The 25,451-nt window shown below is 42.0% G+C and overlaps 1 protein-coding gene and 1 pseudogene across 2 annotated transcripts; both read left to right on the forward strand.

Annotated features, from left to right (window-relative positions):
* The first annotated feature begins 1,061 nt into the window (after positions 1-1,061).
* LOC110557852 (zinc finger protein OZF-like) lies at positions 1,062-23,516 on the forward strand. Of its 2 annotated transcripts, XM_060369916.1 has the most exons (7): positions 1,062-1,457; positions 5,287-5,379; positions 8,413-8,501; positions 10,190-10,316; positions 11,973-12,044; positions 15,434-15,516; positions 17,065-23,516. In XM_060369916.1, exons 3-7 carry the CDS (start codon positions 8,469-8,471, stop codon positions 18,373-18,375), a joined length of 1,626 nt encoding a protein of 541 aa, XP_060225899.1. In that variant the 5' UTR covers positions 1,062-1,457; positions 5,287-5,379; positions 8,413-8,468; the 3' UTR covers positions 18,376-23,516. The 2 variants fall into 2 exon arrangements, with proteins under 2 accessions (XP_060225899.1, XP_021508151.1); XM_021652476.2 differs by lacking the exon at positions 5,287-5,379 and having other exon boundaries at positions 1,066-1,457.
* Positions 1,479-5,278, forward strand: LOC132648477 (small ubiquitin-related modifier 2-A-like; annotated as a pseudogene).
* Positions 23,517-25,451: the final 1,935 nt, after the last annotated feature.

A 25,451-nucleotide genomic window follows, 5' to 3' on the forward strand; every position in this document is an offset into this window, starting at 1 on the left:
TTAAGCCAACCATATCTTTTGTCAAACCCATCTTTTTTTTTTTAACAGACATGAAATGCGACCTTTTTAGCAGTGAGTCTATGTTTCAACAGGAGTTGTTGAAGAAACAAACCTACATTGGGATACAGGTAGTACAAGTAATAAATAAGATCTTTGATTTTCTACACTCAGAAAAGATTGGGTGTTCTGCGAGAAGTAGCATCCACCCAGGACAGAGCAATACTGCGTGGAGTTTAAGCCAATAAAAAGTCTTTACTAGCTGGCCTACGACTACACTGGCTGTTTGGGATCCCAGTGTAGCCCTGATCCTTTCTCAGAGTGAGCTTTTAAGCACAAAAAACATATCCTTGTTGACCCACTTCAGTTAACAAGAACAGTTAGCTTAGCCAAGAGCAGAACTACAGAAGCCCAAAGGCAAGGTTAGTACATTTAGAGGCTTTGCCAGAAGTACGGGCTTTGATGGGTTAGGTCTTTGTTTTAGTTTTGCTGTTGGTGCTGGAGTCAGTTATTCAAGATACGGGGGCCAGTAACATGCTTTATGATTTTCTTTGTCCTGCTACTGTAATAACTTCGTGAAACAGTTACCATATTTGCATGTGGAATTTGCGGTTTGAATCTATTCCTGGGCTATTTTTGGATCTCTGACACAAAGGCTCACTGTGCAGGCTAGCCCCAAACTCAAGAGATCTCTGTGTCTCTGCCTCCTGAATGCTGGAAATAAAGTTACCATGCCTTGCCTAAGGTCAGAACAAGAGGGAGGAAGCAAAAGAGAGGGAGGAGCAAGAGAGAAAGGGAGGGATGGAGCAAAAGAGAGAGGGAGGGAGCAAAAGTAAGGAGAAAAAAAAGAGGGTGGGAGGGAAGGGGAAAGGGAGAGAGGCTTAAGACTTAGGTCAGGGTGGTGCAGTTAGGGACAACTGTGCGCCGCCACGTGGGTGCTGAGAATTAAACCTAGGTCCTCTGCACGAGCAACCCATGAGCCATTTCCCCATTTCCTAGAAATTTATCTCTGTCCAAGACATTCGATTACCCGAATCTCCCGGGCTACAAGCCAGGAAGGAAGCGGAAGTGACGCCAGGACAGGCCCGTTTCTTTTCCAGTGATGTCTGGGTCCTGTAGTTGGGGTGCATTTTTTCACCTCCGGTCCATCTTCACTCCTAGGGAGTCGCTGAGGTGGGGGTGACGGCGGCCGTGGAGGGTCAGTTTAAGGCGTGGCTGTGTCTGTAGCCTGCCGAGAGGCTGTTTCCATAGGCCTGGAGCCCGGGACAGGCGGGGTGTCACGGGCACCCCGCCTCCGTCCGGCCGCGGCGAATGCTCTCTGAGCCTCCATCTGCTCGGGCCCCTCTGCAGAAGCCTTCCCAGCAGCCTTCTAGTTTCCTCCTCCGGGACAGAACTCCGCTGCTCGGCATCGCCTGGCAGCCCGCGCCTCCTCCGCTCGACCCAACGCTTGTGGACTTCGGGTGAGCGCCTTGGGCTGCGATTTGTGAAGGAATGGTTCCTCGCAGAGTGTGGCTTTGTCTTTGGCAGCGTCTGTGTAATTCTGTCACATGACATTCGGGTAGAAAAAAGTATTCTTAGGTACCTAGGGGTAAACATTTCTATTTGGCGGTAAATGCTTGTTCATATTTTTTGGCCGGGGGGAACTCGATAGGTAGATCAGGCTGGCGTCGACTCACGGAGACCCGCCTGCCTCTGCTGGGAGTAAAGGCGCGCACCACCACCGCACCCTGCTGAAGGGTTATTTCCTTAATTTTTCCTTTCCTTTTTTCCTTCCTTCCTTTTCCGTGCGCTGCTTTCTCTACTCCCTCCCTTTCCTTCCTCTCTTCCCCTCTCCTCCTCTTCACTTTACTGGTAGTAAAACAGCTCGTTCACTGGGCTGCACACCCCAGCCGTGAATATTTTTTAAATAAATGTACAGATACTGTGTGACTGTGGCTTTCTACTGGTTAGAAAACGAGCGTACTGTACTCTCTTCATCTGAAGTTCCTAGGCCCGTGCATCCTTATAGAGTTTTTTAAAAATATTTTTCTATTTATTTAACTTTATGTGCATTAGTGTGAAGGTGTCAGATCCCTTGAAATAGGCATTACAGTGAGCTGCCATGTGGGTGCTGGGACTTGAACCCAGGCCCTTGGGAAGGACAGACAGTGCTCTTAACCACAGAGCCATCTCTCCAGCCCCCTTCCCCCCATAAAGTTTTTTAAAAACTAGAACTATCCTGGTTCAGGGGTCAGAGATCAGTTTTCAGGAGGCCGTCCTTGCTTTCCACCAAGTGGGTGCTGGAAATCAAATAGGCTTTGTGGCTTGGCCTTTACTCACCATGGCCTCCGTTTGTTCTTTGGTCTCATGTAGCCCAGGCTGCCTTCAGCCTTACTATGTAATTGAGGCTGACCTTGAATTTCCTCCAGACTTTACGTCCCTGGTGTTGGGATTTCTGGTATTTGGTACCATGCCTGGCTCTGTAGTAACTTTTGAAGACTCTCACATTCTTTAAGAAAGTCATCTATTTTGCTATTTCTGTTGAAGTCCATTCAGGACTCCGCTCTCTCCTTTTGTGGGTTCTGGAGATTGAATCCAGATCTCTAGGCTTCTGTGATAAATTCCTTGGCTTGCTAAGCTCTCTTCCACCATAGTTGTCTTAACTTGTCTGGCCTACACTGGACTAGAGTGCAGCTGATGGCCCTGTAGGTGACTGTGTTGGTGTGTTAAAGCACATTCAGATCTTGAAAATGTTGCACTCAAAATTCAAATACCTGTTAAATGTTATGCCCTGGGTTGATTGGTACAGAGAACAATACCTGAATGAAATCTTCATATGAATGTCTATACTTGACCTACCTCCGAACCTTTAGAAAATCTCAGCCCTGAATCTCCACACTTTACTTTTTTTTTTATTTTACTATTCTTACGTGTGTGTGTGTGTGTTTGTGTTTGTGTGTACAAAGATGCCACAATAGACGTGGCAGTTAGAGGACAAGTTGCTGTTTTGAATCCTGGAGAACTGGATTCAAGTCAGCCATCTCACTAGCCCATATCCCATTCTTGCATGATTTGGGGGCGAGGGAGAGGTCGGCGATGTGGGTGGTTTTATTTTTTTAATAAGGTCCTCTTCTGTAGCTTAGAGAGGTCTTGAGTTCATGATCTTCCTGTCTTAGTCTCCTTAGTGCTGGAATTACAGTGTCTTGCCATGCCTAGCTTTGTTTTGCTTTGCTTGAGCCTGTCTTAGAGGGGGGTAAGTAGATAATCATTGCCTGGAACTCACAGAGATCTGCCTGCCTTTGCCTCCCAGTCATACACCACCACGTCCAGCTGCGTATTCTTACAAAAGTTTTTATAAAGTTCTGAAAATTTTAAGTCATTGATTCCAATCAGTATCAGCACCATTTACCTGTATCTGTTACGTGGTCTGTCAAGTCCCGTAGGGTAAAAGAGGTAATGACACCGCTCATCTTGTCAGGACAATGCAGACTGCTTTCTGCTCATTACAAATTAGAGTGGAGAAAATGACATTAACTTTGTCAATATATGCCATAGTGAAAACTGACTGAGGCTGTGTGTGGTGGCAGAGGCCACTAATGTCAGCAACTCAGAAAATGAGGCCGAGGATCATGAGGCTAACCTCATAATGATGTCTTGTCTCAAAACGAAACAACTTTTGTGAACCAGTGGATGCGGAGACTCCAGCACTTGGCATGGCCAATAAGAAACCCAAGGAAGGAGTCAAGACTGAGAGTGATGATCATATGAATTTGAAGGTGGCGGGGCAGGATGGTTCTGTGGTGCGGTTTAAGCTTAAGAGGCAGACACCACTTAGTAAAGCAGTGAAAGCCTGTTGTTTGTCAGTAAGGCAGATCAGATCCCAGTCTGATGGGCAACCAGGCAATGGGACATACACACCTGCACAGCTGGAACCGGGGAGGAAGGTACAGCTGGTGTGTTCCAGCAGAGCGCAGGTGTCTACTGAAAAGGAGCCTGCTGCTCTGCTCTAGAATTTTGTTATAGACCAAGAACACATTCTCAGTTTACAAAGCTGCAATTTGCTTCCACCACATCCTGACTACAACAGTATAGTTTTCTCTCTTCCTTCATTTCTCCGTCCCTCTTTGTTTATTGTACATAGAGTGACTATTGTATGTATACAAGCATATTGCTTTTCTTTTTTAAACTAAATAGCCAATGTTTTGTTTTGGTCAGCATCAGATGGAGATGCTCTGGGGGAAAGTGCTGGTTCTGTGAAAATCTCCCCCTTTTTCCATTAGTGCTATGTTCATTCAGCCCTTATCTTTATATTCCAGTAAGTTATTCTGCTCTTGTTGTTTTAACGAAAGAACCCAACACCGTAAAATCCCTGCATACCTTATTCAGTTGCAGAATTTTAATGTTTTTCATTTGTCATTGTAAAACCTAGGTCAATTTTATAACTTTTGATATGATAGCTGTTACATGTAGGGCAATCTGTCTTTAAGTAGGAATAAATTGCTCTTGAACAAAATGATCCTAGACAGTTTTCCCTTCAAGTCTTGTTGTTTAAATAAACTTTTTGTTTTAAAAAAAAAAGTAGCACAATACTAGTTATATCAAGTCTTTCGTGTTAGTATTCATTTCTGAACTTCTAAGAAACACTTTTATTACGTCTGCTCTATTGTGCATTTGGATGGGGACTTCCAAGACACTCCATTTCTTTTTCTTCAGTTTTCTCTTGACTTTTGAGATTATAATTACATCATTCTTCCTTTTCTTTTCCTTTCTCCAAATGCTCCCATATGTCTGTCCTTGCTCTCTTTCGAATTATTGCCTCTTTCTTTTTCATTAATTCTGTATATAGATACACATAAATGCATGGTGTCCTCAGCAATACGGACTTCTTTCTACCCCTGAGGGGCAAGCAATGGCAGTAGCAATAGCCTTTATGTTTTAGAAGTCTGTTGGACAATCCAACCAACAACTCAAAAGAAGACGTCTTCTGCCTGGTTTGGGGTTTTTGTTAGGTGTTCTTTTGTTCTTGGAGGGACCCCAAATGAGAAAATTTCATTTTAACCACATATGTATATTTATATTACAGACTTATGTATATTATAGGATTTTTTAAAGGTGAATAGTGAATAGTATGATTTCTTACAACTTTTTCAGACATCCTTACTGTTATTTTGCCCTCCTTCCTCCTCCTGTATTTTCTCTCTCCCCCTTTCTAATTAAAGCCCTCCAACCCCATTTTTCCTATTTCCCATTTCAGATCACTTATACTCTGCTATTCTCTCTCTTACCACCCCACTTTCCTGACTCTGGCAGTGATCCTGTCTACTTTCGTGGTTTCTGTAGTAACTCCAGGTGGTATACCCATATCTGAAGATTTGGAACGAAGCCTCAGATGAGAGAGAACATGTGAGGTTCATCTTTCTGGGTCTTGTATACCTTACTCACTGTGGTTTTTTTCTTTTTTCTTTTTTTGTTTCATCCATTAATCTGCAAAGTTGATGATTTTATTTTATTTTCTTCACAGCTGAACACCATTGCATAAGGTATATGCGCCGCATTTTCATTACCCATTTGTCAGTTGAAGGACATTTAGGTTGTTTCCGGATTCTAGCTATTGTGAACAGAGCGGCAATGAGCATGATGGAGCAAGTATTTGTGGAGTAGGATGTCAAGTCCTTTGGTCATATGCCGAGGAGTGATATAGCTGTGGCATATGGTCAGTTTATCTTTAGCTTTTTGAGTTCTCCACACTTGAGACGGGAAGTCGTGGCACACACCTTTGTAAGTAGAGGCAGGCAGATCTCAGAGTTCCGAGGCAAGCTTAGTCTACAGAGCAAGTTTCAGGACAACCAGGACTACACCTGGTTTAGAGAAAACTTAAAATGTTAATCATCCCTTGCAATTAGGAAAAAGCAAATCAACATTGATAGCAAAGATCAACCACCAACAAATGCTGAACAGTGTATGTGGGGGAAAAAAAGGAACCCTCCTTCACTGTTGGTGAGATAGTAAACAGGGTGAGCTCTCCAGCACTGCCCTGGCTACCTCATACAATGCTGCAGCCAGCAAAAGGCAGAGCCAACTCTCCCACTTTCATGCCCACAGGGCAATCTCCTGAGTGCTGCAGCCAGTGAGGGGCAGGGCGAACTCTCCAACTCCCACACCCTCAGGGCTGGCTCACCAGCAGCCCTCACAACCAGGGTCAGCTCTACGGTGGTGCCCACTCTCCCAAGTGCTACAGCCAGTGAGGGGTAATGACTTCTCTTCCACTCTCATGATCCTGAGCCAGCGTCCCCTTTTGCTGAAGGTGGTGAGGGGCAACGGTGGGGGAGAGCATCTCTCCTCACTCATGCCACCACACTGAAGACAAGTGGCAGGGCCAACTTTTCCATGCTCACACCCTCAGAGCTGGCTTACCCATAACTCCTGAAACCAGGGCCAGCTGTACTATATGTGCTTCCTGGGCAAGCTGCACAGGCCTACTTTCCTGAATACTACAGCTGGTGAGGGGTGGGCCAGCTCTCCTGTTCTCACACCTTCAGGGCCAGCTCTCCCAAGAGGCTCATACAAGGGATGGGGCCAGCTCTGCACAGCCTGTAGACATCAATATAGCCCCAAAGGGCAGCCCACCAGGGATGCCTGCTTGGCCTTTGGTAGTAACAGACCCACTGCTACAGGGCCACAGACACAGACGTGGCCATTAGTGGTAGCATGGGCCAGAACTTCACCATGGCCTTAGGTGACCTCACAGGCTACTCACATCAGGCTGAGTCTCCAGCTCTGCTTCTCTTCATGGTACACATCCTTCTGTTTCTCCTTCTCTTCTGTCTCTCCACCACTTGCCTGATCATCTTAGTGGCCCTTGGAGCCTCTGGTGTCTGGGGTTGTCTCAGGAATACTCCTGTGCTGTGTGGCACCAGGCAGGGGTCTCAGGGGTGGTCTGCTCACTGAGGCCTGTGTGGCACCTGAATGGGGACTATCTCAGGCTTGCTCCCAGCCTGGGCCGTGTGATGATGGGCTGGGTGTCATCGCCCATTCTCAGTCTTACAGCAAGTTCAAAGCTGGACTGGGCTACATGAGACTTTGTCTCAATAAAAGAAAAATCTTGACTTCACAGAAGTGATCTGTTAATTGATAGGACCTGTGAAAATCACTACTGTATTGTACAGTACAGGTCTAGCCTGACTTCTAATTATCTTGAGGCATGAATAACAGTTACAGTAAATCAAAGCCAGGCGTGGCTGCTGCACATACCTTTCTTTAATCCCAGCGCTTGGAAAACTGAGGCAAGAGAATATCTAGTTCCAGTCTTAGAAAACAAAACATGACAGAAGATCAGAACTTTGCAACAACTTCCTGCATTGGACCTAAATTCACCACTCTGTAACTATCGTAGTGAAACAGTTCCTTGTAGCATCTAGATCTGCTTTTCTGTTATGTGTACTTTGAAGGGTTGGTGGGTTAAACAGGTTTATATAGGACCAGCAAGATGATTCAGCAGGTAAAGACATTTGCCCAAAGCCAGATGACCTAGGTTTAATCCACCAAATCCATATGGTGGAAGGAGAGAACCAATACTCTCGCACACTAGTCTTCAGTAAATGGCAGTGTTATTAGTAATACCCCTATTACAAGCTGCACTGTCTTTAGTAGCTTTTGCTTACAGCATATGTGGAGAGTGAGCTCATGTATGATAATGAACTACTGCTTCTTGATGATTGGTCAGAAGTATAGAGTTTCACCATCCCTCAAGTCCTCTGAACAAGAAAGATGTCTGTGATCCAGGCCTGAACAGCCATACTTCCCTGCTTAGTTTACTTTAGGGACACTTGGTAGACTGGTGAATGCTTGTTGTTAGTTTTCTGTTGCTATGATAAGACCCCTGGCATTGGAGTTGGGGCTGGGGTCAGTTGGTAAGCCAGTTGCCTAGCATGCCTAAAGACCCTGGTTCCATCCAGCACCACATAAGCCAAGTATGGTAGTTCACAACTCTAATTCCAGGACTTGGGAGGTAGAGGCAGGAAGATTAGAAATTCAAGTTTATCCTTGGCTACATACCAAGCTTGAGACCAGCCCAGACTACATGAGACCTTGTCTCAAAACAAAGAAAAACTTGACATCAGCATCTTATATATAAGAAAAAATGTTTTTTGCTCTGTGTTTCAGAGGTTTTAATCCAGGTTCATTTGGCCCTGTTTCTGGGCCTGTGGTCAGGCAGAACATCATGGTGGGAAAGGTACTGAGGAGCAGAGCTGCTCACCTCACAGCAGCCAGGACATAGGAACAGAACAGGAGGAAGAGTCAGAATAAACCTTAAGTTACTTTTGTCAGAGTATTTTATCACAGCAACAAGAAAGGGGACTGTGGCAGACAGAATGATATCAAGGCATGTAAGAATTAAAGGAAACTCTGATTTCTCATGTCCCCTGTCTTTCCCAGGAACTCTTTGCAGGGACTCAGACTTTATTCTTGAAGAAAAGATAAAGGCAGAAAAGATGGTGGCTGATTGCCTGACAAATTGTTACCAGGTACGTAAGAACTGTGTCTCACAGGTGACATGCTTTACCCCTACCTTGTAAATACACCTTCAGGGCAGACATGTCCAAAGCTTCTAAAACAAGTAGAAGCCCCCTCAAGAACTGCATTTCTGAGTGAGTGAAACCATGGGCCTCTGCAAGTGGTTGAGGTATTAATAAAAAACATCCCAGGATTTCAGTAATTTCTAATTAATCTTTATCCTGTGGGTGTCAAATGCACATTAATAGTGTCCATTTTAGTTTAGTTATTCTGACAGGTGAAAAGAAAAATCTAGTATTTTTTTTTGTTTTTTTTTTTTTAAAGATTTATTTATTATGTATAGTGTTCTGCCTGCATGTACACCTGCACGCCAGAAGAGGGCTCCAGATCTCATTGTAGATGGTATATACTCACTCATATAGACATATAATGTAGGATAAAACTACTAAAATCTGTACACATAAAGAAACTAATCAAGAGGGAGGACTCTGGCTAAAATGCTCAATCCCTATATCCAGAAGGGCAAAGAGGATGGACATCAGAAGAAGGAGAAAACAGGGAACAAGTTAGGAGCCTCCCACAGAGGGCCTCTGAAAGGCTCTGCCCTGCAGACTATCAAAGCAGATGCTGAGGCTTATGGCCAACCTCTGGGCAGAGTGCATGGACTCTTAGGAAAGAAGGGGGAAATAGTAGGATCTGGAGAGGACAGGAGCTCCACAAGGAGAGCAACAGAACCAAAAAATCTGAGTATAGGGGTCTTTCCTGAGAATCATACTCCAACCACATACCATGCATGGAGATAACCTAGAACCCCTGCACAGATGTAGCCCATGGCAGTTTGGTGTCCAAGTGGGTTCCATAGTAATGGGAAGAGGGACTGCCTCTGACATAAACTCAGGGGTTGGCTCTTTGATCACCTCCCCCTGAGGAGGGTGCAGCCTTACCAGGCCACAGAGGAAGACGATGCAGCCACTCCTGATGAGACCTAATAGACTAGGCTCAGAAGGAAGGAAAAGAAGACCTCCTCTATCAGTGGACTTGGAGAGGGTCATGTGTGGAGAAGGGGGAGGAATGGAGGGTTTGGGAGGGGAGGAGAGAGGGAGCTACAGGGGGGTACAAAGTGAATAAAGTGTAATTAATAAAAAAAAATTAAAAAAGAGGTTTATTATGTATAGTGTTCTGCCTGCATGTACACCTGCACACCAGAAGAGGGCACCAGATCTCATTGTAGATGGTTGTGAGCCACCATGTGGTTGCTGGGAATTGAACTCAGGACCTCTGGAAAAGCAGCCAGCTCTCTTAACCTCTGAGCTGTCTCTTGAGCCCACTAGTGTTCTTTTCTTGGAGTACTTATTTATCATTGTTAAGGTAGTATGTGCAGTGTGCTTAGAAGAAGATTTTTAAAAGTTGAGAGAAGGGCTTTTCGTCTGGTTGTGGCAAGGTCTCTTCGCCTGTCGGAAGGGTTATCAGTAGTAAATGACTGGAACAGTTCAACACTTTGAGTGTAGATGAGGGGTGGGGATTGGAACCACTGAGCCCTGGGGTAGTCAGCAAAGCTGTCAGATTTCCGTATGAGTACTGGGTCTCACTTTTTCAACTGCAGAAACATTGGTGCATAAGTTGTTACTCAAGTGGTGTGTGTGTGTGTATGTGTGTGTGTGTGTGTGTGTGTGTGTGTGTGTGTGTGTGTGTAATTTAGGTCTCGGTAACTTTTGATGATGTGGCTGTGGACTTCACCCAAGAAGAATGGATTTTATTGGATCAGGCTCACAGAGACCTCTACAGAGAGGTGATGCTGGAGAACTACCAGAACCTGGCCTCAGCAGGTGAGACTGCCACCAATTCTCATGGCTTGGGGAGAGGGATGGTAGATCCTGGTGTGCTGAGGGATCAAAATATAATGGAAAGTAAGACACACAGAGCTTGTCCTAATCCCACCTTTATACTACCTAATAACCTGTCTGTGAGAGAGTCAAGAGATTCAAGATTTCTAGTGGATGCCTAATGCTATAGATAGAACCTAACTATACTGACAGTCATAACATTTTGAGTTGCAACAAAACTTGCCTGAAGTCCTTTTTCAGGATTTCACAGACTGGGGTTTTATTTATTTATATTTTGGAAAACAAAATATAAGTAAATAAAGAAAGAGGGCTACATGAGCACACTGTTGTGGTTTTGTTTTTGTTTTGTTTTGAGTCAGGGTCTCACTATATAGCCATGGCTGAACAGGAATTATTTTGTGTAAATCAAGCTGGCCTTGAAGTCACAGAAATCCACTTGCTTCAGCTTCCCAAGTGCAAGTACTGGGATTAAAGGTTTGTGCCACCCTGCCTGGCAAGCTTTGCTTATTACAGCAAGCAAGCTGCTCTGTTAGAAAGGTGCTAAATAGCTAACAAATAGGTGGCAACTGCAGGGTGGCTATGAGGGCAAAGGATGACTTGCATCCAAGGCAGAGCAGAGGAACAGTGTGAGATTCTATAATGCAGCTCAAAAGGGTGTGCAATTTTATATGGAAATTTATATTTAAAAATTTCAGGACAGGGAGCTAATATGTAGTTAACCACAGACAGCAAAATCATGAATAAGTAGGGGCTGTTATGCATTTTAATTTTCTGTGGTGGTTCACGACATGCTGTATTAGATGAATGCCAGTCACCCTCTTAGAAACATAAATTATTGACTGGGCATGGTGGTACATAGCTCTAATCCCAGCACTTGGGAGGTAGAGGCAGACGTGTCTTTGTGAATTTAAGGCCAGCCTGTTCTACATAGTGAGTTCTAGGACAGCCAGAGTTACATAGTGAGACCCTACCTCAAAATAAATAAATTAAATTTTAAAAATTAAATTTATTGAGTTGGGACGTAGCTGGGTGTTCTATGTAAGTCCCTTTGTTTGATTCCCAGAACTGCCAGAGAGAAAGAGAGAGAGAGAGAGAGAGAGGAATATAGAAATGTAGTCATTCTCTTTCTTTGACATACTGAATCAAAACCTCAGAGTACTTATATAAGTTTAACCCAGATGAATCTGATGCTATGTAGCCTTCTGTTTGAAAGTAATGTTATCTTTGTTTCACTTTACTTTTTATTTGACTTGAAGTATTAGTGTTTTCTAATAGTGTATATAATAATTAATTACAGTGTCTCAGTTCAGTAGTAAAACGGAACAGAAGAGGCAGTATTTGCTTAACATCTCTGAAACAGTTGCCCTGCTTTCATTAGAAGCACAGCTTCATGACCTGTTATGGGGCACATACCTTTAATTAAAGCACTCATGAGGCAGGCAGGCAACTTTTGGTGAGTCTGAGGCCAGCCTGGTCTACATATGGATTCAGGATAGCGATGACTACATAGTGATGTCCTGTCTAGAAACAAAGTAAAACAAAGCAGAACAACAACAACAAAACAACTCCTGAATTATACTGAGTTTTATACTCTTTTTTCATGAACCTTCTCCATGAATGCACTTTGCCATGTGTAAGGATGTGAGGTCATCAAACCCAGTCTGATCTCCTGGTTGGAAGAAGAAGATTTGCACAGAGAAGATCTCCAAGGTAAGTGTTTGTGAAGAGTATGTTCCAAATTAGAATGTTTAATGTTTTTAAGATGCACTTGATGGTCAAAGTGTGGGCTTGTACTTGAAAAGATACGAAGTCCTCTACTTCTTAGACTCTTACTTTCTGCCTTCTCAGGCTTCCCTGTAATTTTACAAAATGACTTATTGTGTTTCATGTTTATTATTGTTTATTATATCTGTTGTATATTTGTTCAGATCTTTGCTACCTTTCAGCCCTTGCTCACCATGAGTTTTAATTTTCAAAGAGTCGGTTTGAGAATCCAAGAACACATCAAAGATATCATCCACTATGGCCAAGTAGACTTCATCCCAGGTATGCAGGGGTTGTTCAATATATGGAAATCCATCAATGTAATCCACCATATAAACAAACTGAAAAAAAACAAAAAAACAAAAAAACCCAAAAACATGATAATCTCCTTAAATGCTGAAAAAGCACTTGACAAAAATCAACATCCATTCATGTTTAAAGTCCTGGAGAGATCAGTGATACAAGGCACATACCTAAACATAGTAAAGACAATATACAGCAAGCCTATACATCAAACTAAACAGAGAGAAACTTAAATCAATACCACTGAAATCAGGGACAAAGCAAGGCTGCCCACTCTCTCTATATCTCTTCAACATAATACTTGAAGTCCTTGCTAGAGCAATAAGACAAATAAAGGAGATCAAGGGGATTCAGTTCGGAAAGGAAGAAGTCAAAGTATCATTATTTGCAGGTGATATGACAGTATACGTGAGTGACCCCAAAAATTCTACCAGGGAACTCCTACAAATTATGAACACCTTCAGCAAAGTGGCTGGATACAAAATTAACTCAAAAAAACAAAAATCAGTAGCCCTCCCTTACACAGAAGACAAATGGGCTGAGAAAGACATTAGGGAAACAACATACTTTACAATAGCCACAAAGGACATAGAGTACATTGGTGTAATTCTAGCCAAGCAAGTCAAAGACTTGTATGAAAAAAAACTTCCAGTCTCTGAAGAAAGAATCAGAAGAAGATATCAGAAGATGGAAAGATCTCCCATGCTCATGACTTGGCAGGATTAACATAGTAAAAATAGCCATCTTACCAAAAGCAATCTACGGATTCAATGCAATTCCCATCGAATTGCCAACACAATTCTTTACAGACCATGAAAGAAAAATTCTCAACTTCATACAGAATAACAAGAAACCCAGAATCACTAAAACAATCCTCCACAATAAAAGATCTGGAGGTATCTCCATCCCTGATCTCAAGCTGTACTATAGAGCAACAGTAATAAAAACTGCATGGTACTGGCATAGAAACTGGCTGGTGGATCAATGGAATTGAATAGAAGACCCAGAAATAAACCCATACATTTATGGACACCTGATTTTTTACAAAGAGGATAATGCCGTATAATGGAAAAAAGATAGCATCTTCAACAAATGATGCTGGTCTAACTGGATGTCTACATGTAGAAAAATGCAAATAGATCCATACTTAATTACCCTGCAAAAAACTAAAGTCCAAGTGGATCAAAGACCTCAACATAAAACAAGCCACACTAAATCTGTTAGAAGAAAAAGTGGGGAAGATCCTTGAGCTCATTGGAACAGGAGAAAACTTCCTAAACAGAACACCAACAGCACAGGCTCTAAGATCAACAATCAATAAATGGGACCTCATAAAACAGAAAAGTTTCTGTAAAGCAAAGGACACTGTCGTCAGAACAAAACAACAGCCTACAAATTGGGAAAGGATCTTCACCAATCCATTATCTGACAGAGGGCTAATATCCAGAATATATAAAGAACTCAAGAAATTAAACAGCAACAAATCAAGTAATACAATTGAAAATGGGGTACAGAGCTAAACAGAGAATTCTCAATAGAGAAATATGGAATGGCAGAGAAACACTTAAAGAAATGTTCAACATCCTTAGTCATCAGGGAAATGCAAGTCAAAAGGACCCGGAGATTTCACCTTACACCCATCAGAATGGCTAGGATCAAGAACTCGAGTGACAACACATGCTGGAGAGGATGTGGAGAAAGGGGAACCCTCCTCCATTGCTGGTGGGAATGTAAACTTGTACAACCACTTTGGAAATCAATCTTGTGCTTTCTCAGACAATTAGGAATAGCGCTTCCTCAAGATCCAGCTATACCACTCCTAGGCATATATCCAAAAGATGCTCAAGTATACAACAAGGACATTTATTTGCTCAACCATGTTCATACCATCTTTATTCGTAACAGCCAGAATCTGAAAATAACCCAGATGTCCCTCAGTTGAGGAATGGATACAGAAATTGTGGTACATTTACATAATGGACTACTACTCAGCAATTAAAAACAAGGAAATCATGAAATTTGCAGACAAATGGTGGGAACTAGAAAAGATCATTCTGAGTGAGGTATCCCAGAAGCAGAAAGGCACACATGGTATATACTCACTTATAAGTGGATATTAGACATATAATATAGGAAAATCATGCCAAAATCTGTACATCTAAAGAAGCTAAGCAAGGAGGAGGACCCTGGGTAAGATGCTTAATCCTCATTCAGAAAGGCAAATGGAATAGACATTGGAAGAAGGTGGAAACAAGGAACAAGACAGGAGTCTACCACAGAGGGCCTCTGAAAGACTCTGTCCAGCAGGGTATTAAAACAGCTGCCAAGACTCATAGCCAAACTTTGGGCAGAGTGCAGGGAATCTATGAAAGAAGGGGGAGATAGAAAGACCTGGAAGGGTCTGGAGCTACACAGAGGGAACAACAGAACCAAAAAATCTGTGCCTAGATGTCTTTTTCTGAGACTTGATACTCCAACCAAGGACCATGCGCGGAGATAACCTAGAACCCCTGCACAGATGTAGCAGCAGCAGCTTAGTCTCCAAATGGGCTCCCTAGTAAGGAGAACAGAGACTGTCTCTGACATGAACTGATTGGCCTGCTCTTTGATCACCTCCCCCTGAGGGGGGAGCAGTCTTACCAGGCCACAGAGGAAGACTATGAAAGACAGTCCTGGTTAGACCTGATAGTCTAGAGTCAGATGGAAGGGGAGGAGGTTCTCCACTATCAGTGGACTGGGAAAGGGGCATGGGAGGAGATGAAGGAGAGAGGGAGGGCAGGATTGGGAGGGGGAAAGGGTGGGGTTACAGCTGGGATACAAAGTGGATAAATTGTAATAAATAAAAAAATTATATTAAAAAAAGTCGGTTTGAAATAAAACATTTAAAACTCATATCCTAGTGTAGTCAATTTATTGACCTTGTCAAAATGATCACACTTTTCTTTCTTCCTAACAAGGTTCAGTGAAGGAGTCAAAAAAGCCTATGGTTCTTAACTTTGTAACTGACAATTTATTTTTCTGTTTATCTTCAGAATGGGAAATGCCACTTGGCACCAAAGAGTCAACACTGCATCAGGATTTTTTGAGGGGACAGACTTCCAGTGGAATACAAACAGTAAGATTGACCAGAGATATTTGTTATTTCCCTCATTCACAGACCATTGTGAATTCCATTATAGGAAACCAAATGGCATGCACCCAGGAGGGAACAGCAGTGTATCTGAGAAGTATTTTGAATATAATAAATTTTGGGGTGTCCAAAACCTATCACAAAGCCTATTCTTTAAGGGATCTGTTTGCACCAGGAATGATGGCACGTGCCTTTAATCCCAGCACTCAAGGAGGCAGAGGCAGGCAAATTTCTGTGAGTTCAAGGCCAGCCTGGTCCACAAAGCTAGTCCAGGACAGCCAAGGCTACACAGAGAAACCCTGTCTCGAATGAAAAAAAAAGATTCCTTTGCTCAAGATTTCTCCATGGTTAAAAACTCTTGATGCCAAGTCCTCATGTCTACATGCACACTGCTGTGTGTATTCTCTCCTCCGAAATAAATAAATGTAATCTTATTTGTTTATTTCATTTCTTTTAGTCATTGTCTTACTTATGTAGCCCTGGCTAGCCTGGTACTCACTATCTAGACCACTATCTAGACAGAGAGACCTCAAACTCAGTGAGATCTGCCTATCTCACTTAGCATAATTAATAAGAAAGAGATCCCACAAGTACACAACCCCAAAAGTATAACTAGATACTAGTATTTAAGGCAATTTTAGGTATATCTTAATGGTTGATTTGGGCTTAGATCAAATGACAACTACTGTTGTATCATTCAATTCGAAAGAAAATATGGCAGAACTCTTCAACATGCTATAAAAAAGTTAAATGTAGTTTTATCATCCATTTATCAACAGAAGAGAAAGAACAGCCAGGAAACTTCTTTTTCCCCATTTCCCCTCTCAGGAAACTTCCTATTTACCACACTCAAGAAAGATTGGAAATTTTGTAGATAGATCACTACAAATGATAAATACATGAAAGAAGTAATATCTGTCCTATTAAGAGAAATGGCTTAGAGTTTAGGTCAAAACTTGGGGTGATAGAGTCCTTTTTAAGTACATAGTTCTACATATATATTACTCATTTCTGAGATTCTTAAAGTAGTTTCATTAAAATACTGAAGCAAGGCCAGGCGTGGTGTCGAACACCTTTAATCCAAGCAATTGGGAGGCAGAGGCAAATGGATCTGTGAATTTGAGGTCAACCTGGTCTACAGAGTGAGTTCCAGGACAGCCAGAGCTATGTAATGGAGAGGGACTGTCTCAAAAAAAAGAAACAAAACAAAACAAAAACCCCTGAGGCAAGGGGTCAAGTACGGTGGCACATGCTTTTAATCCCAGCATACAGAAAGCACAGGCAGGTAGATCTCTGAGTTTGAATCCAGCCTGCTCTAGACATAGCTTTGGCCAGCCATGGCTATATAGTAAAACCCATCTCAAAAACAAACAAAACTGCCAAAATACTGGAACATCTTTCCAAGATTAGATGGTTCTATGTTTTGCATGTAATCAGTATAGCAAAAATCATCATTTTTCTGTCATCACATAAGTGGAATCCTTTAATAAGTCTGAAAAATTCTCTAACCATAATTCATCCCTTTATTAACAGGGCAGAAGCCATAGTGCACGAGAACTCTGTTACTATATACAATGTGGAGAAATTTTCAGTGAACATTCATATTTCAAGACACATGTGAAAACCCATAGTACATGGAACACTGGACATTTTACTCACTCAAATCATGATGCATCTGTTCAAGTGCACACCATAAAAACTTATCCATGTAAGATTTGTGGAAAAGCCTTTGGACGTTCTTCAAATCTTAACAGACACCTACGAAGCCATACTGGAGAAAAACCCTACGAATGTAAGGAATGTGGGAAAGCTTTCACTACCTACTCAAGGCTAGTGGAACATTTTAGAACTCATACTGGAGAGAAACCATATAAATGCAAGGATTGTGGAAAAGCCTTTGCTAAGCGGTCAGGCCTTATAACACATATATCAACCCATGCTTCAGAGAAACCCTTTGCATGCAAAGAGTGTGGGAAAGCCTTTGCTTCCTCCCCACGCCTTAGTCAGCATGTAAGAATTCACAGTGGAGAGAGACCCTACATATGTAAGGAATGTGGGAGAGCCTTCCTCACTTCCTCATACCTTCGGAACCATGTAGGAAGAACCCACAGTGGAGAGAGACCCTATATATGTGGAGACTGTGGAAAAGCCTTCCATTCTTACTCAAATCTACGTAGACATGTAAGAACTCACAGTGGAGAAAGACCCTACATATGTAAGGAGTGTGGAAAAGCCTTCCTCAATTCCTCATACCTACATAACCACATACGAAAAACTCACAGTGGAGAGATGCCTCATATATGTGGTGAGTGCGGGAAAGTCTTCCACGCTTCCTCATACCTGCGCAGACACTTGAGAACTCACAGTGGAGAGAGACCTTGTATCTGTAAGGAATGTGGGAAAGCCTTCCTCAACTCCTCGTACTTACGCAAGCATCTAACCATTCACACTGGAGACAAACCCTATGAGTGTAAAGAATGTGGGAAAGCCTACCGTAGGTACAATCTGCTACATGACCATTTAAAAACTCACACGGTAGAAAAGCCATTTGAATGTGATGTATGTGGAAAATCCTTTCAGTATTTCTCATACCTTACTAAACACATCCGTATTCACACTGGAACAAAACCCTATAAGTGTAAGTATTGTGGGAAAGATTTCACTACTTCCTCAAGCCGAACTGAGCATATCCGAACTCACACTGGCGAGAGACCCTATGAGTGCACAGAATGTGAGAAAACCTTCACTTCATCCTCTAACCTCATTCACCATGTAAAAATCCATGCTAGAGAAAAACCTTTCATTGAGAATGTAGGGAAGCCTACGGTGGATTTTACTTACTAACCGCACACTAGTAACTCATGGTGAATAGAAGCACTTCACATCAGAGGAATGCCAAAAATTCTTAACCCCTCACACCTTGATTTCATCATCCTGGAACTTACACTGTTAAGGAACTAGAACTGTGGAACATCCCCCAATTATGACAGCTTACTTTGAAAACAGGAAAGGAACTCATACTCAAGATGTCCCATGAATTTAAGGAAAGAAATATTAAAGCGCTCACTGTTTCTTACGTGAGACTTCACAGGGAAGGGGAATACTGTCGTAAGATGTGCTGAAGGTTGTAGTTCTGCTAAGTATTTTTAATTCATTTGTCCCAACAGTTGAGAAAACTTTATGAAGGTAAGGAATGTTAGAAAGTCACATGAACTTAATCCTCAGTGTTTAGTAAACATTATAAATCATATCCAAGAGAAAGTAACCATATGGAAATTTTGTCTATGTGCACTGAAGTGTGGTTTGCTGGAAGCAATGAGGCCTGTTGGATGATATAGTTAATTTGGATCTTTTGTTATCTGGCCTGATATTCCTGGAGTGACGTTTTCTTCTCTTCAAGCAGCACCATTTCATCTTGGTTATCTTGGTTGCTACAACTTCTGGGTAGTGACTGGTGATATGAGGAGTTTTCGGAATATAAACATTGTTTTAGTGTAGTGTAGATTCTCTAGTTGGTTTATTGTACTGTTAAACATGCTACCCTATAGTACCTTGCAGCAGCTAAGTTTCATAATACAGTTAAAATGCCTTTGTTCCTCTTTTACAACTTTTAGATAAAAGGCATATAAATAAGTAAGTAAATAAATAAGCAGACAAGCAAACTAGCAAAGTCCCTTCCACAAACACATTAATCTATGAATCTAAATACATCAGTCATTTGATGAAGCCAGAGCCCTCAAGATCCAAATATGTCTCCCATCCTACACTGTGAACACTATAGCCCTAGGGTCCCAAGTGCTAAAGTACATGAACTTTTGGGGTACATTTCAGATACAAATCATAATACAACCCCTCCCAGTTTCTGGTAATTCCTCAAGGTTACAAACAACTTGAATGCTTGGGGGTATATTTTTATAATCATTTTAAATTTTGGTGGTTTTCTATTAATATAAAGAGTGGAAGTAGGATAAGCATATGTGTACCAATGCACATGTGGAGATCAAGAAAACTTAGAGGAATCTGTTCACTCCTTTCACCTTGTGGGTCCCAGGGATAACACTGAGGTTGTCAGGAATGGCTTGGCAAGTACCTTTACTCACTGAGTTGGATGATGACTCACTGGCCCATAATTTTCATATTCAGAACAATTATCTGGGGGACTGGAGAGACAGCTCTGTGGCTAAGAACACTTGCAACTGTTTCACAGGGCCAGAGTTTAGTTCCCAGCACTCACTGAGATGTTTGCAGCTGCTTGTATTCAAGCTACAAGACATCAGACTTCCTCTTCTGGTCTCTGGGTGCCCACAGGCAAGTGGACATGTAGACACATAATATTTTTTTAAAGAAAAACAATCAATCTAGAGTTCCAAACTCTATTCTTTTTTTGGGACCCACTTAGCATTTATGTTCCTTGTCCCTAAATCAATCTAGATCAAACTGAAGAGAAATAGAGACATCACCTATACTCTTGCTCATTAGAATTATTCAAAATTGTGCATAAGAATCTTCATTTAGTCCAGCACCATTATGACTTCCCACAGAAAACTCATTAACCCTTTCTTCATAGTTGGTGTTTTACATATTGTGCCTTGGGTACAGCTGCCACTCTATTACATTTTTCTTTTGTAGAAAGCTGCACATGCATGGTTCATACCAGAAGACAACTTGCACTAGGCAGTTTTTCCACCATATGAGTTCCAGGTATCAAACTTGGGTTATCAGGTTTAGCAGCAAGTACCCTTTCATGCTGACCCATCGTGGGGTCTCCGCTCTGTTTTTAATTGATGTTTAAGACTCAGACATCTTAAAATTACTTCTTAATTGTAGGGTTTGTTTTTGTTTTATGTGTTTTTTTTTTTCATTTGTTTTTTTTGTTGTTTGGTTTTTGCTTTCTCTTTTTATTGGCAACCAATAAGCTCTATTCCTAGCTCCACACATCCTCTTTGATAATATGGTTTTGTTGTATAGTCCCAATTGCCCTGGAACTCATGCTATGCAGATAGATGTGGTGTTACACACCTTTAATCCCAGCATTTGGGAGGCGGGGGAAGGCAGATCTCTGAGTTTGAGGCCAGCCTGGTCTACAGAGTGAGTTCCAGGACAGCCAAGGCTACACAGAGAAACCCTGTCTCAGAAAAAAAGAAGAATGAAAAGGCAGTAATAAAATAAGGTACAATATAAACAAACAGGAAAAGAAAGAGCCAAGGAAAAAGCACAAAAAACACAGATGTAGAGAGAGACATATTCACACTCATAGAAATCACATAAAAACACAGAATTGGAAAGTAATATAGATACAAAGACCTATAAGGTGGGTTATTTAATAATAACATTGAATTTCTTTTGTGTTGGCCATCTACTGCTGGGCATGATGCTTGCCCTTAGAGTGGTTTGTATGCCCAGTGAGACTCCATTGGAGAAGACTCATTTTTCCTTTGGGAGAGGTTTTCAGTTGGAAATAGCGTCTGGATTAGAGATGTGGGCTTGTGTCAACTTCCTGTCCAACCACTGGGACAAACCCCATCTGGCTTAGACCCACACAGGCCCTGTGTACGGTGCCGAAGTTTCTGTAGGTTGATATGTGTCTCATTCTTATTTCATTGGTTTTCTTCAATCTCCTGAGGGGAGGAATTTGATGGAAACCTCCTGTTGAGGACTGAGTATTCCAAGGTGTCTCCCTCTCTGCACACTGTAGAGTTGTGGGTCTCTGTGTTTGTTTCCATCCACTGCAGGAGGGAGCTTCTCTGATGATGGCCGAGCAAGACATTGATCTGTAAGTACAGCAGAATGTTGTTAGGAGTCATTTTTATTGCTACATCTCTTTAGCCGGATGGTAGTATTTAGTTTTCTCCCAAGTTCATGGCCTATCTAATCTAGTGTTCTTGGCCATCTGAGCAGTGCTGGGGATGGGTTCCATCTCATGGAGTAGGCCTTGAATCCAATCAGATACTGGTTGGTTATTTCTACAAGCTTTGTGCTACTGTCACACCAGTGTATCTTGCCACAAGTCACCACTGTAGACTGAAGGGTTTATAGCTGTGTTGGTGGTTGGTTACCTTTCTCCTTTGCTAGCATGCATAGTATCTTTCAGTACCAAGAATACTAGTCAGTAGGGGTAAAGGCTCTAGGTAGGCACCAGCTCAGCTTGTCTATCATGTAGGTGTTGTCTTCAGCAATAGGGCCTGACCATCAGTTTGTGGAGAGCAACCAAAAGCCTTGCCAATAGCTTGGGTTGTTCTGGGGTTTCCATGAAGGCCCTTTGGCCAACAACTCAATTATATGTAAACCATTCTCTGAACTTAAGCTTTTATTTTGTGACAAGAAATGTCTGGTTGGAGCTTTATCTCTTCAGTTATTCGGTGATTCCATTAAAATTTCTTTCACATATATGAAAATATATATCTTAAGAAGCTTCTAGGGGCTGGAGAGATGGCTCAGAGGTTAAGAGCACTGACTGTTCTTCCAAAGGTCCTGGGTTCAATTCCCAGCAATCACATGGTGGCTCATAACCATCTATAATGAGAGCTGATGCCCTCTTCTGGCCTGAAGGCATACATGTGGACATAATACTGTATAAGTAATAAATAAAATAAATCTTAAAAAGAAAATATGCTTCTACTGTATTAGGTTTCTATATGACTCTTCAAATCACCCTGAGTTTTAGCTGTCCCTCCCCATATTTCCTCCCTTAGTCCCTTCTTCCCTCCCTCCCCCTCCCTGTTTGATTCTCCCATTCCAGTTGTTCACCCCTCCTCCATCTATATTCTGTTTTCCTCTCCCAGGGAGATCCATGTGCCTGCCCCCAAGTCCCTTCCTCCATACCTAATCTATCTGGGTCTACATTTAATGGATAATATCCATTTATAAGAGAATACATACCATATTTATCTTTTTGGGTCTGGGTTACCTCAGGATGATTTTTTTTTTCTAGTTCTGTCCATTTACCCTCAAATGTTATGATTTTTCTTTTTTCGAGACAGGGTTTCTTTGTGTAGCCTTGGCTGTCCTGGACTCAATTTGTAGAGCAGGCTGGCCTTGAACTCATAGAGATCCAGCTGCCTCTGGCTTCCTGGGTGCTGGGCCTGGAGGCGTGCACCACCAAGCCTGACTCCACATTTTCTTTATTACAGTCCTCTGTGAAGGACATCTAGATTGTTTCCAGTTTCTGGCTGTTACAGATAGAGCAGCAGTGGACATGGTTGAACAAGTGTCTCTTTGTGTCATGTAGAGTCCATCTGGTATATGCCCAAGAGTGGCATGCATGGGTCTTGAGGTAGAGCCATTTGCAGCTTTCTGAGGAACTGCCACACTGATTTCATGTGGCTGTACAAGTTTGCATGTGATGGTATCTTAAAGATTTCTTAACTTTGGCATTCCAGATTTCTCCAACTATTTCTGTGATTTCAGAAGTTTTCTTGATAACTTTAAATGTGTTCTGTTGCAATGCCTTTTATACTTTGTTTTGTTGTTTTTGTTTTTTTGTTTGTTTGAGGCGCTCTTTCTTGAGACAATACCCCAGGATGATCTAAAATTTACTGTACAGCTAAGGATGACATTGAACTTGTAATCCTCCTGCTTCTACTTTTTTTTCTTTTTCTGTTTTCTGTTTTTATTTTTGTTTTGTAGTTGTTTTTTGAGGCAGGGTTTCTATAGCCCTGGCTGTCCTGGACTCATTTTGTAAGTCAGGCTGGCCATGAACTCACAAAGATCTGCCTCTGGGGTTAAAGTGCTGGGTTTAAAGGCATGTGCCACAATGCCCAGTCCACTTTTATTAAAAAATATATACTTTTTTTTTAAAGATTTTTTTCTTTGGCCAGGCATAATGGTGTACACCTTTAATCCCAGCACTTGGGAAGCAAAGGTGACCACAGATCTCTGTGTTCTGTGTGTTCAAGGCCAGCTGGGTTTATATAGTGAGTTCTAGGATAGCTAGAGCTACATAGTGAGATCCTGTCTTGAAAAAAAAATAAAGCAAATTTTAATTATGTGTATGTGTGCTATCTGCGTGTGGGTGAGTGAAGGTGCCCACGGAGGCCAGAGGTATCAGATCCTGTGGAGCTGAAGTTACAAGCAGTTTTCTGAGAACAGAACTTGGGTCCTTTGCAAGAGTAGTGCATGCTTCTAACTGCTAGACCTTTATGTAATGCAGATCTCTCTGGCTCCCGCCTTTTCTTTCTAAATGCTGGGATTACAGGAGTATATCCACACCCTTGCATGCAGTTTCAATTTTTGTATACTTAGTCTACTGCTGACAGTATTTATGTTTAATTTTCTTTTTCTCCCTATAGGCATAAAATTACCATAGGACCTCTATTTCTGACAAAAGCAGTGGAAGGGAGGGTTCTTTCAATGACCAGTGAGAAAGACATGCCTCCCCCTGTCATTTACATGTCCCCAACCTCCAGGTAGTTCTATGATCATGAGACACACTGGACACTGAGAACACCACTTTTCATGTAGTCCAGCCTCAAGTTGGGACACAAATGGCACTGAAGAGGCACTTTATAAAAGTAGTGGTAACTGGGAGATGACCTAGTGGGCAAGATTGCTTGTTCTGCAGGCATACTTACCCGAGTTGGAATCTCAGCACATGTATGAAGTGTTGTTATGGCTGCACACACCTATAACCCCAGCACTTAGGGTGGGGACAGGTGGATCCTGAGAGCTCATTGACCACCCAGCCTACCCTACAGGGGAACTTTCATTTCAGTGAGAAACTCTGTCTCAAGGAATTGAAGGTACAGAGTGATTGAAGAGAGCATCAAACTTGTCCTGTTCTGGTCTCTAATGTGTGTACATACACACTCATGTTGACTACAAATAAAAAGTGTATAATCATTATATAAAGTAGGGGGTTTCAGGACAGCAAAGTGGCTCAGTAGGTCAAGGTGTTTGCCTTGAAGCCTGTTGATCGGAGTCCAGTCTCTGAGACCCACATGGTGGAAGGCAAGAACCAACATCCTCAAGTAGTCCTCTGATTTCCACATATGTGCTCCCCCACCCTGCAATAATAATAATAATAACAAAATAGTGGGTTTCCTGGGGATATTTTCACACAGGTACATCATATGCTTTGCTCATATTTGCTCTCACTTCCTTGTCTTGTCCTCTCATCTCCCCTGCTACTAGTTCCTTTCCTCTTCCAAAATATTGCCCTAAAAAAGTCTTTGAAGTTAGAATTCACATAAAAACCAGAACCCACAGAATGTTCATTAAACTTGTCTCAACTTTCCTAATGCTGTGACCCTCTTAATACAGCTCCTATGTTGTGATGAACCCCCAATCATAAGATTATTTTCATTGCTACCTCATAACTAATTTTGTTACTGTTATGAATAATAATGCAAATATCTGATAGGCAGGATATCTGATGTGCCATTCCTGTGAAAGGTTCAATACCCACAAAGGGGTCATGACCCACAGGTTGAGAACCATTGGTTTAGTGGTTAAGGATGCTTGCTGCCAAATCAGGAAGACCAAGTTCCTGGAACCCATATAATGATCAAGAATGATCAGAACCCATATAATGATCAAGATAATAATGCAATGGCAATGATGCACCTCTACCACCTTCCCCAATAAACGTAATTTTAAAAATGAAAGAAACTTCCATACTTGATCCATTTTTGTGAGCTGCCTGATCAAACAAGTACCTATAGTCTTCGTAAGATTTAAACAACCAGAATGAGCCCAATGTGATGGTGTGTGCCTGTAATCCCAGCACCCAAGAGGATGAGGCAGGATTAACTTTCTGGCTAGCCTGGCCTATCTAATGAGACCCTACGTCAATGGGGGAAAATTTTTTAAAGAACCTAAAACATGATAAATCAGAGGAAAATTAGGCCCAAATACAATGAGATTGTTAGAACCTAAGATCAAAGTTTTGTACTTGTTTTTTTTTTTTTTTGAGACAGGTTCAC

The sequence above is a fragment of the Meriones unguiculatus genome, chromosome 1, assembly GCF_030254825.1.
Source record: "Meriones unguiculatus strain TT.TT164.6M chromosome 1, Bangor_MerUng_6.1, whole genome shotgun sequence".
NCBI classification, from domain to species: domain Eukaryota; kingdom Metazoa; phylum Chordata; class Mammalia; order Rodentia; family Muridae; genus Meriones; species Meriones unguiculatus.

Excerpts from the sequence above, each read along its gene's own strand:
- LOC110557852 (XM_060369916.1), top strand. The coding sequence starts at position 8,469 with ATGGTGGCTGATTGCCTGACAAATTGTTACCAG. Across the intron at positions 12,045-15,433 it reads GCACAGAGAAGATCTCCAAG|AATGGGAAATGCCACTTGGC; the intron begins GTAAGTGTTTGT and ends GTTTATCTTCAG. Across the intron at positions 15,517-17,064 it reads CTTCCAGTGGAATACAAACA|GGCAGAAGCCATAGTGCACG; the intron begins GTAAGATTGACC and ends CTTTATTAACAG.